Raw genomic sequence first — 11,720 nt, forward strand, 5'->3', positions numbered from 1 at the left:
ACCATCCAGGGGCGAAGGGGGGCGCGGACAGATGGCGCTGGCAAAACATGGCGGACAAATTAGCCGATGAGTGCGTGCGTATCCAGATTCCAAGCTGTTCTCGTGGATTTATCACAATTTATTGTCAAGGAGTTACACGTTGAGGAAGGGGAAATTCAAGGAAAATTTGGGCATCTTTCTGGCCCCAGAGGAAGTGGATTTCGAACGGGAAGTTTAAGGGACAGTTGAGGTGAGGTTATTTTCAAGGATTCATTAAATTATGATCGTTAAGGCACGGCATTTCCGTTGATGATATGGCCATAATTGTCACTCAGAATAAAGTTCCTTTATCGTCTCGTTGCGTTGGAATCTATGAAATTCAAGAGTTGAATTTTTTGTAATAAAATTTGAAACAAAAGTTTTTTTATGCCGACTATGTCGTGTTGGCAAATCCTTCATTTATTTTTATTGGTTAGTACGCATATTTATTAATTGACATACATAATTATCTTGTTGGAAGATAATTAACAGAATAATCCATGGAACTGATTTAATTGTGGAAGCGAATGATAAGTAGACGACCAATTTTATTCTCCACTGATCTGTGAAAAAAAAATACTTTTAGGGAGTAGAAATCCTGTCATCATGGGGAAAGTGAACCCTCGAGTATTTTTCGATGTAGAGATAGGGGGTCTTCCCATTGGGCGAGTAGTATTCGAATTATTCACCGATTTGTGCCCCAAAACGTGTGAAAACTTTCGTGCCCTCTGTACTGGGGAATTGGGCCTGGGAAAGACGACTGGAAAATCTCTGCATTACAAGGGAATTATTTTCCATCGAGTGGTGAAGGATTTCATGATACAGGGGGGTGATTTCTCCGGAGGAAATGGCACAGGAGGAGAGTCCATCTATGGAGGCACTTTTCCAGGTACTGAATCATGTCATTAAATTTTTTTTCTATTTTTTTTCCCAACGAAATCCGAAGACTGTTTTGGTTTATCTTTCAGATGAAAATTTTACTCTCAAACATGAGAAGCCTTTTCTGCTTTCCATGGCCAATCGAGGAAAGGATACTAATGGATCGCAGTTTTTTATGTGAGTACTTAATGAAGTTTTATGGTAATTGGAGAAAATTTAACGAATGGAAATAATTTTTTGCGTTTTTTATTTATTTGGTAACGCGGTTCGGTATTTGGGATATTTAATTACACTTGAATTAAGTCACCAATATTTTTCTGATAAATATGTCATTGAATTACTATTCAATTCAATTATTAATGCATTGAAATTCTTAATGAATGAGTTTTATTTTTCTTAAAGAATATAAATATTTTTAATTGTACACTTTTTGTTTATCTCCGGCCAAATCATATTTGCAAAGGCAGAACTACAGCGAATAAATCCTCGACGAAATGAACTCCATCAACTACACGTTTTCATATTTATTTTTTCCAAGTTTAGTGAATTTATAAAACAATTCATTGTCATTACTAGAGCCAATAAACCATATGAATGATGACTACTGTGCATGCTAATCCTCATCCTGAGGATTAAAAACGTCCAAATCGAAAAATAATCCCGTTGTGGTGGAAAATACAATAGATCATGGCCCCACGGGAATAAATAACCAGCACTGTTTTTGTGTAGTCATGAGCGAGGACTTGCTGTACCATTGCTACACCACAATGACCCGATGAAAAGTTGAAAAAGCTCTCTCTCTCTACGCCATTTATCATCTTAATGTAATTTTGTTGTTATAGTACAACGCAACCCGCACCCCATCTTGACAAGTGAGTAAACATTGTATTAAATTTAATTCTGCTGTGAAGTTTCAATTGCCTGTGAATATCTCAAAACCCAGAAACACTGGAATTGTTTTGTTAAAACCTCTTTCAGTAATTAGAGCTTACCTTTATGTGAGGTCGTATTGTGTTAAAATTAAAGGTCTTCTCAAAATGAATTAATTATAGATAGATTTTTTAAAATATATTTCTGGCAATTGATTTTGTGGTAGAGCCCCTTTACTCCCCAATTCGATTGTTTAATTGAGTCTATCGATCGTTGCTGCGACTCACAGCTGTGTTACCCGAAGCGTAACCCGGGTGTTAATCTTCTATATATTTACCCTTATTTATCCCATACAAAAAAGGTTACTGTAAAAATTCCGCTATTTTTTGCAGTTTTTGAGATATTCATCAGAAAACAAGGATGGAGATCAGTTTACTCATCTTCATTCACAACTTCACGACCGAATTACATGGAAATTAACTTGATAATCGTCACCTGGACGATTTATTCCTGGTGGTTACTAATGATAATTTTTTTTTCTCAGTGTCCATGTAGTTTTTGGAGAGGTTGTTTCCGGACAGGACTGTATTTTACACATTGAGGGATTGCCTGTTGACAGGATGTCAAGGCCATTGCAGGATGTCAAAGTCGTCCACTGTGGAGAACTTGTGTTGAAAGTTAAATCAAAAGGTGAAAATTATTATTTTCAATTGACATTGACATTGTAGGCGTAGGAAAAATTCATAAATGTCTGAAGATTTCAGAATGAAATTACGTGAACAGTTTTAAGAAATATTTCTAGGTAAATTCCTCTGCCATTTTTTTGGTTACACAAGTTTTTCATATTTTAGAGGAGACACGCAGCAGCAAGAAGATGAGGGCAGACTCCACTCCTGATTCCGGAAAGCACTCGAAAAAAAGGAAGAAACATAAAAAAAAGTGAGAAATTTCTTTTCGTGTTGATAGCCTTTCATGAATAGGATTATCGCTTTAAGCCTTAAATCTACGCATTTCCCGACGTTATCTAAATGATTTTCCATTTGATTTTTTAATTACAAGACTTTATAGATTGAAAAATCAAGCGAAAAATCATGTAGATAATATTCAGTGTAGTCACGCCTATTTTTCCCGCATCTACCTTGAATCGTGTCTACCAAAATCATATTAATAGTATTTTTTAAATTCAATACTAACAAGAGGACAAAAAATGATAAAATTTCAGGCAGAAATCTTGTGAAGATAAGTCATCTTTATTTGTTGGAATTTATCGAACTTTCGTAATCACGAGCAGTCAATGGATATCTGTTGCCCTTCTTTCCTTTATATCATTGACATTAAAGTCTATTGATTTGTCGTACGACAATTGCAACATTCGCGTCACTGAAAACCCAATAACATGGAATTCTAGGAATTTAAAAGGGATTTCCATTTTTCGATCAACATGTGTTTTGTCTCTTTTGTGTCTTGTTTTTGTGGAAAAACCCGTGACAATTGGCTAACTGGAGGACAAGGAGATGAACTCCATCACAAGTACACATGGAATATTTGTGAAACGACAAGTCCAGAGAGATTTCACGACCGTTTTAGTCGGGGAAAAAAATTATTTTCCGCTAAATTTCAATCGATTTTTGTTCTTTCCGAAATTTTTATTCGGGAAATTTCAATTTTTCACTCCTGAGAGATCTGGGAGCCATGCAATTACGGAGTCATTACCTGCCTATTAAATAAATAATTGTTATGGCTGAATTGTTCATTAGTGAGCTATATCATAAATTTGGTGAATAATTGTTTTACTTGGTTTCCACCTAATTAAATTTATCGTTTAATTTACTTATCACCCGATGTTGGACTTTCCTCAGCGACAGGAGAACAGCTGAATCGGACGAGAGTGAACGTGAGAACGAGAATAATGGAAAAGAACATCAAAATCCTCATCCACTCGTGTCAATCACGAAAATCGATCCCGATGAAATACCGGAAGTACCTGCCAACAAGTTTCTTTATCGCGCTGGACCTAACACTAACGCCAATCAGAAAGAGTTTAAACAATATTATAATCGAGAGGCTCCTCGGAATTATCGAAAAACTGGACGAATTTTCAAAGGGAGAGGAACATTCGTATGTATTAATTTTTTTTAAAATCATGTTCCAGTGGCATTTTTTAATTCTTATTTGAAGAATGTTTTTCATTATTTATCTTTTGAGACAGTTTACGATATCATTTGAGTGCAGGTAGAATCTTCTAAATTAATTAACACTACATGGAATCTTTTAATCCATCCCCCAATTTCAAATTCTCACTCCCCATCGATATTTACCATTTAATCACGTCCCTATCATTTCCAGAGATATCGTACCCCATCTCAGAGTAGATCCCGCAGTGCGACGCCCCCTCACTGGAAGCAGGCGCAGAAACGAACGATCAAGCTGGATGACTTGAAGAGAATGGCCAGAGATGAAGGTGAGAGAGGTCCCAGGAGATTCACAGAGTCCCACGACGATGAAAAAAAATCCGGAAAATCTGCCAGTGAAACTAGAGGAGTCGAGACAAGTCCAGATCACAGTAGATCCACCTACGATCAGGACAATACTCATGGGCGTGTCCAGAGTAGAATTAACAGTACCAGACCTTACGAAAGATCGGACAGTAGGTCAGGAAGGGCTCGAGCAAATGGGAGGTCCTCCTGGCGTCAGTCCAGTGGTGATAGACGTCGCAGGAGGCGCTCCAGGTCTGGGGAAATTAGTAGGGAGACATCGAGATACAGCAGTCGTCGGAGTGATACCTCACGCAGGCACTCCACCTCCAGGAGGTCCAGGAGGACAAGCCCCAGCTCCTCCAGACATGGCAGCAGGAATGACAGGAGGGATAATGACGAGACCAAGAAGCGTGATGACCATGGGGGAGTGGAACAGAGATTCAAGAGGTCTTCACGTAGTCCTTCCTCTGAGAGTTGTCATTCTAAACGTTGAGGAGTTATTTTCACTTTTTTTTGCACTGGACTCATTCATTTTTATCACGTCATAATTGCGAGGATTAATTGTAAAATTCCGAGGTAATTAATTATGAAAATTAAAAGCGGAAGATTTGGTTGTTTCAGGTTTTTGTTCTATCCGGTCAAGGAATTTGTAAAATAAGGTGTAGCAACATTTTTTTCAGTGAAAAATACATTTGGGATTTGATTACACAGCATTTTGGTTGATGTATCTGTAGGATAGTCAAGGAGACTTTAAAAATGAAAATAATTTTCAAAGCATCCATGTAGACATCATTTCAAATTCGACGATGGTACTTTCGATATTTTTCCGCATTGTCAGCCGTTGGTAATCCACAAATTCATAAGAAATTCGTTTTGCCAGCGCTCGAGGCAATATGAAATACAAGAATTGCATTACCACCCCATTAATTGAAAAAAAAAATGGTTTTCATTTGCATTTTCACATTATAAACATGTCCAATTGTAGAAAAAGAAATTTATAGCTAAATATATTTGAAATGTCAATTCAATGTATTGAGAGGAATAAATCATGAAGGAATGAAAGATTAACCTTATCTAATTATTTTTCAGTATTGAATAATTGTGTTTGACTAGTTTTAATAGTAGGAATTGAATTAATAGTTTATTGACAACAATATAAACAAGCGTCAAGCTTCCAGAGAATTAGAATTTTATGTAACAAGAGCATTATCGACATAATTATTTTTTGAGGCGTCCCAGATTCACCACTGGTTCTGTCCGGGACGTGGCTGCTCACCGGGATATCGTGGAAATGTTGCGTAGCCAGGATTGTATCCCGGCTGGGCTTGCTGAGGCTGGTATGGATAGCTTGGAGCCCCGTATGGAGCTACATTCAATTATTAATATTAAATTAGCAATGTAATAATATTTGGAACTGGATAAAATCATAGTGAAGCTTTTCTTGGATTTTATAATGAAAAATATAAAGCAATCAAAGACCCAAGGGCTCAGAAATTAATTAATTAAAAAATTAAAAAAAATAAATTCTTCCCTCGACGAAAAACGTATGTCCTCGAATTTCTTTCCCCTAAAACCCTTCCCTAATGAGTAAACAAATAGTTTGTGCTTTCAATTAAGGTATTTAGTGGTCAGGAAGACTCTAAAAACGTTCTCAAGAAGCTGAGTCTTTAACTCAACATTCTCCAAATATCGCTCAAACACGCCCTTCAAATATTCTTCGCCCCTCAGAATCCCTTCACGAAACAACACAAGATTGATTACCTTGATTTGGATACGGCATAGTTGCATACGGATTATACGTATTAGGCATCGGTGGTGGCACATAAGTGGGATAAGGTGCACTCGTGGTGGCGGCATAAGGCATGGGCATGCTTCCCTGGAACTGTGTGGGATAAGGGAGTTGTGGAGCGCCAACAGTCCCATACCCACTATCCGGAGCGGAATGATGAGCTGGAATGCTGGGTGTCACAGCAGGTCCACTGTGGCTCAAATTAGTCGTTAAATCTTTCATCAGTTCGTCCTTCTCAGTCTTTCTGGCGAAGCAAAAATCAGATATTTTATTCTGAAAGACGACCAGCAGCTGGGTAAGATCATTGTAGAACTTTGCGCCCTCGTGAAGATTATTCTTCAGTTCCTTGAAGGCGTCGTACGCTGATGCCAGCTTCCTGAGGGTGGCCTCCCTATTTCCTCCACATCCACTCTGCTCCCTGGTGAATTCAGCATGTGCAGACTGAATAGCTGCCACGAGGCTCTCCTGCCTGGCCGAGCTGTCGCGTATCTGATTGGTGAAGGCTCCGTAGGTCATCCCAATATTCTCCACCGACAGATTGGGCTCATCAATGGCTCCATCCTTAGCCAGAGCAGCTAGGAAAACAGATTTCATGTCAGCTGTGGCTGACTTCAATTCACTCTCTATGACATCTCGTTCAGCCTTCAACGTCTCCACCTGCTCCATGAGGCTCTGCAGTTGGGTGACAGCACCGCTAGCCTGCAGAGCAGATCCGGAGGGAATGCCAGATGCCAACTGGCTTTCATCCAGACTCAGCATCTCCATCCCCTCTCTGTGTCCCTCAAACTTCTGTCGAACAGTGCTGTCGGCTGCCACAGCATTGTCGATGATGGCTCGGTACTTCTGGGCGTTGACAGTGAACTGTTGGGTCAACTTGTCACTGGGGATTCTCGTCCAGCGCTCCTTGAACTGCTCCCTCAGCTGATTATCAGAGTCTCGTTCCTCCTTTAGCATCTTCTCAGTCTCGTCTAGAATGTCTTTATTTCGTTGGAGAAGATCTGGGAGTTCGTTCATCGCAGTTTCCAGGGCTGTGATGCCACCAGCGGACCTCACGTAGCTCGCCTTCTCCAGAAGGGACTGAGGTATTTCTGTGCCACTGGTATCCTCAATAGCTGCTGGAAGATTCAGACTGGCTAGTACTGTGTTCAGGACTTGAGTCATCTCTCGTAGTTTTGATATCTCGCAATTGACCAGTTCGTTACGACGTATCTCGTAGGAGGAAATTGCCTGGTGAACGCCCACCGGCAGCAGCTCCTCGAAGATGTCCTTGAAGCCAGAGCTCATTGGCTGGCTCAAGGGGAGGAGCTTCGCTACGTTTGCTTTGCCAATGGGCTCCAGGCTCTTCACATTTGGAATTCTCTCGTGGTAGATGAAGTCGTTGTCCTTCTTGACCTCGGTGAGACGACGCTGGGCACGTCCTGAGTATTCTTCGAAGAGGTTCGGCTTGTTTGAACGTTGGCTAGCTACTTTGAACTGCTCCACTGCGTACTCCAGCCTAGCTATTTCCTCGCCGATGGCCTTCTTCGTCTTGCAGACGGCTGATTGGTACAGCTCAGCCATTGCTCGGTAGCCGGACTGCTTGCCCGTTATCAGGGGCACCCAGTCCTTGTCCCAGAAGGAACGGAACATGTCCTTTTGGAAGAGCTTTGCTGTCTCGGCGTACATCTCCTCAGCTTGCGAGGCTAGCTTGGCGATTACGCCTTCCTTCATGGAGTCGTGAATGGCTTTGTGGACGAAGATCTCTTGGGCCTGGGCGAGCATCAATGACGAGAGGGCACTCAACGTGTCTGGAGACATGTCCGGTGTTGGCTCTTGGTGGATTGACAACATCACGTTGCCCTTTAGATAGTTGAAGATGCCTGCTGCTTGCTGGTATCAGGAAGGAACATGTTTAGACAAAGCAAAGGATAAAGAAGAGGGTTTTAAAAAAAAAGCTCGTCCAAACATGAGGAACAGAATGTTGAAACTAATTAAACTAAATATTCTTGAGACTCACTTGAAACAATTTGGCAGACAATTTCAGGCCCTCGTCACTCTCCATTGATTGGCTCGCAGCTACAGAGCTCTGCAGAGCTGCAATGTTGAATAGCACACACATTTTTTCGTACGAAAGTGTGCTAATAGCTGGAAAAAACGCCAAGATTGTTAACAACAAAAAAACTCGAGAAATCATCGATAATTATTTTAGAAACATACTTAGGCTCAACTTCCCCCCGAATATGGTACGATCGAAGGCATCTTTCCATTTGAATGGAATTTGTAATTCGTGAATTGGAATTTTTCCTTCCAGTGAACAGAGCTGATCATAATAGCTATAACAGCACGAAAAAAATAAAGTACAGAAAAATTGGATTTCAAAGACTCGAAAAAATCAATTGAGATGTTTTGTCTACAAATTGAATTTTTTTTTCATTCATCAAATCAAAATTGCTTCAATGTCATTGACAATGTCACTAGTCATCCGACGTTTAAACACTGACCAATCCTGCGGAGAATTAATTTTCCAATTGAATAAAAATAATTGCAAAGATCCATTGACGTTCTGTCAAAAAATTGAAACTGACAAAACTTCCGTTCTCAACTGTTGAAATCAAAATAAAATGTCATGGCAGTATTACTAGATCATCCAACGTTTGAACACCTGGCAATATCACAAATAATTAATCTGAAGGATTGTTAATTAACAAAATGACTCATATACCTGTAAATAACCTCCAGAGAGCTCTCGTATTTTTCAAAAGCTCGCCACAGAGCATTGTTCCTCAGTTTACTGAACTCGTTGATGGCCTCACCGTAATCCTTCTGATTTGTTTCGGAGTTGTACGTTGATTTGATGACATTTGTCAACGGCTTGACAACATCAACGTCTGACGGTTTCTTCAGCGGTATTGCGATTAATTCAGCCATTTTGACGGGTGTGTTCCTTTCGTCTCCGGTGCGTTTACCGACTGTTCAAATTCACGGGAATTCACTGACGTGGTGGGATGCACTGTATTGTTCTCCTCTTTGCTGTCATGCAGTACTTATGAATGACTCATTTATTTTTCTGGATCTTTTCTAATGGGCGCGAAAGAGATAGTTAATCTTGTAGAGGTGCTCCAGATCTCTAGTTCGAAGTGTGTGCACCTGCGACGTCTGATTGGCGCCGCCATTTTGAAGGCGACTGGCGGAAATTTTTCAAAACATGACAGTTTCTCGTTTGCATTAATTTTCGACCTTTGTAAAATGGATTTTTTAATTTATTTGAATTTATTTACTTTATGTAATCAAATACTGTGAATATTGGATTAATTTTTTAAATTTTAATAGATGTAAACACATGCTCTGACGCTCGAGACATTAAATAAGTTTGACGTTCAGTTGTTTTTCAGTTGTAAGGTTTCATGTTTGCATCGACATTTTTGGGGGCCAACTATGGATTATTCAGGAGACTTTGGTAATTATAACAGCGATTACTCGACTTTAAAAAGGTAATTATTATTATTTCATAGCGCAGTGGTAAATCGAGATGAGGCACTTTTGAATATTTACCACTTTTTGATGAATAACTCGAGATCTAGGCGAGATGGCAAAATTTTTGTTATTACCTTTTTTGTAGAGTGAATTACGTACTACAATAAATGTAATTACAAAAATTTCGCCATCTCTTTTAGATTTGAAGATATTGCTGAAAAACTGAACTCGGTGAGAAGTCAACTTATCTCGGTTTACCACTTTATTTATTTATTTATTTACTTATTGAATTTCTATTAGTACTTGAAACTTTCCCCATTAAATTTTAGTACAAACGATCGTATTTCAACCACAAAATCCTTACGAATTATAAATCCGGCGATTTATGTGGAACCAATGAACATCGATGGAGAGAAACCCATGAAAAATCGTCGGACAATAATTTGCGAACCCAGTGGAGACGGTGCGGACCTTTCGCCAGGTTTGCCCCGGCTTTCCCTGGACGATAATCCCCAAATGTTGAATACTTGCCGATCGCTATCGGCAATATCATCGATCACCCCATCCCTGATTTCCGTGAGTCAGGACAATTTGACAGCCCGGGTTGAACGTTGTTGTGTCATTGATGAGGGTAATGATGAGGGCTCAGAGAGTTCAGAGACAATCCCAAGGTATCGTAAATAAGTACAGTTTATTGACATGGGCTATAGGATTTTTTAAATGGATCTGGTTCAATAATCGGAGCTCCTCATAATTTGATTCCGTATTTTCTGTTACAATTTTCAATTCTTCATCTTAATTTGTCTGCCAGTACTTTCTTTGATTATTTAAACAACAGATTAATCGAATGTCATGATTTTTTGTTAATGCATATAGATTTTAAGCTATATCAATTACAATTCATTTTCCCCTCAAAGATTTCTCAACATTTGATTTTCCCACGAAGATAAAAATAAACCAAAAAATACCAGAAAATTTAAATTAAGAGAATCCTATAGAATGCGATGTAGGAGTCCCCATAGAACGATCTGTTCCTATAGAATTTCTAACAAGATTGTTTCGAAGGACAACCCCTCGATTTTTTTATATGATCTTCACTATAGAATTTTCCATAGACTCGTCTCCAGAATTATCTATGGGATTTCCATAGACACGTCCAGAGCGGGCGATAGAATTTTCTATAGACTTCTCTACATCCTACTTTCGGCTACAGAAATGGCATTTTTTCGCGTCATTAGATACACTACAACAGGCGAGAGAGTCCAGATATGCGGGTCCCTATCGACCTCGAACCTCTCGTCCCGTGAATGCTCCAGGAGAATTTCCCTTCCTCGACAACTGGCCCATGAGGACTGGATCCAGAAGAAGAAACTCGAGTCACTCCGGCTCAAGAAAGAATCCGAGAAAAATGAACTGAATAAAAAAGCCGAGGAGGAGAGGCTCCTGCGCGAACGAGAGGAACGCGAACGTAAGGAGCACGAGAATTTTCTAGTCTGGACGAGGAGAAAAAATCAGGAGGAGGTCAGAAAGAGGAAACTAGCTGAGAAGGAGCGGGAATTGGCGGAGAAACTGAAGCAGATCGAGGAGAAAGCAGTTATTGCTAAGGAGATATGTCTTCTTCAATGGTCCCTTAATAAAAATAAGGCCCAGAAAGGTACGTTCTTAATTTAAAAACTAATTTAATATTTTCTGTCACAGGAGGAGGAGGAGGAGGGGGGAGGGAGGGTCAATGAATTAGGTGTTGAAATGATCAGCTGGTTCTTGAATTGAAGAGTAAAAAAGCTTTAATTGATCTTGAAGTTTTAAATCTGAGAGATGGTTTTTTTTAAAAAAGATTAATTATGATTTTTAATGATTTTGTGAAATTTTTCCAGCCCAAAAAGAAGAACAAGAGCAAAAATTGAGGCAACTCGATGAAGAGAAAAAGAAACGCGTGGAGGAGAGTGTGAAAGCCTTCGAAGAATGGCGAGAAAGGGCGAGGAACACTCCGAGACCAGCGACGCAGGGACTCTTACGTCAGTTAAGCCCCTTTCGTCCTTGTTAAGAATCATCTTGATCCAATATTTCAAAATATCGATTTCATTTTAAGCTCATCAGAAAGCAAAACCAGCGTATGTGAACCCCATCCCGTGGATCAGTGACGACGCAACCTCGGAGTCACCGAAAAATTCTCGCGCCCCCATGAGGAAGATGAGGAATGAATTTCGACATTGATTCGGTGAATAAAATCAACG

General features: G+C 39.7%; 3 protein-coding genes across 4 annotated transcripts; 2 read left to right on the top strand and 1 right to left on the bottom strand.

Moving 5' to 3' along the window:
- Positions 1–60: 60 nt before the first annotated feature.
- On the top strand, positions 61–4,954 carry LOC135161181 (uncharacterized). 2 transcript variants are annotated; one of them, XM_064118525.1, is made up of 8 exons: positions 61–229; positions 605–907; positions 987–1,074; positions 1,740–1,769; positions 2,312–2,457; positions 2,619–2,706; positions 3,627–3,885; positions 4,114–4,954. In XM_064118525.1, exons 2-8 carry the CDS (start codon positions 625–627, stop codon positions 4,735–4,737), a joined length of 1,518 nt encoding a protein of 505 aa, XP_063974595.1. In that variant the 5' UTR covers positions 61–229; positions 605–624; the 3' UTR covers positions 4,738–4,954. The 2 variants fall into 2 exon arrangements, with proteins under 2 accessions (XP_063974595.1, XP_063974597.1); XM_064118527.1 differs by lacking the exon at positions 61–229 and adding an exon at positions 284–450.
- A 403-nt stretch (positions 4,955–5,357) lies between these two features.
- Positions 5,358–9,147, bottom strand: Alix (ALG-2 interacting protein X). Its single transcript, XM_064118520.1, has 5 exons — positions 8,735–9,147; positions 8,230–8,345; positions 8,030–8,157; positions 6,006–7,902; positions 5,358–5,610 (listed from the first exon to the last, which is right to left on the bottom strand). The coding sequence occupies exons 1-5, from the start codon at positions 8,938–8,940 to the stop codon at positions 5,486–5,488; spliced, it is 2,472 nt and encodes an 823-aa protein (XP_063974590.1). The 5' UTR covers positions 8,941–9,147; the 3' UTR covers positions 5,358–5,485.
- Positions 9,148–9,211: 64 nt separating this feature from the next.
- Positions 9,212–11,700, top strand: LOC135161187 (coiled-coil domain-containing protein 34-like). The gene is made up of 5 exons (XM_064118537.1): positions 9,212–9,503; positions 9,816–10,157; positions 10,725–11,140; positions 11,361–11,501; positions 11,576–11,700. The coding sequence occupies exons 1-5, from the start codon at positions 9,448–9,450 to the stop codon at positions 11,698–11,700; spliced, it is 1,080 nt and encodes a 359-aa protein (XP_063974607.1). The 5' UTR covers positions 9,212–9,447.
- The last annotated feature ends 20 nt before the right edge of the window (positions 11,701–11,720 follow it).

The sequence above is a fragment of the Diachasmimorpha longicaudata genome, chromosome 4 (genome assembly GCF_034640455.1).
Source record: "Diachasmimorpha longicaudata isolate KC_UGA_2023 chromosome 4, iyDiaLong2, whole genome shotgun sequence".
Classification (NCBI taxonomy): Eukaryota; Metazoa; Arthropoda; class Insecta; order Hymenoptera; family Braconidae; genus Diachasmimorpha; species Diachasmimorpha longicaudata.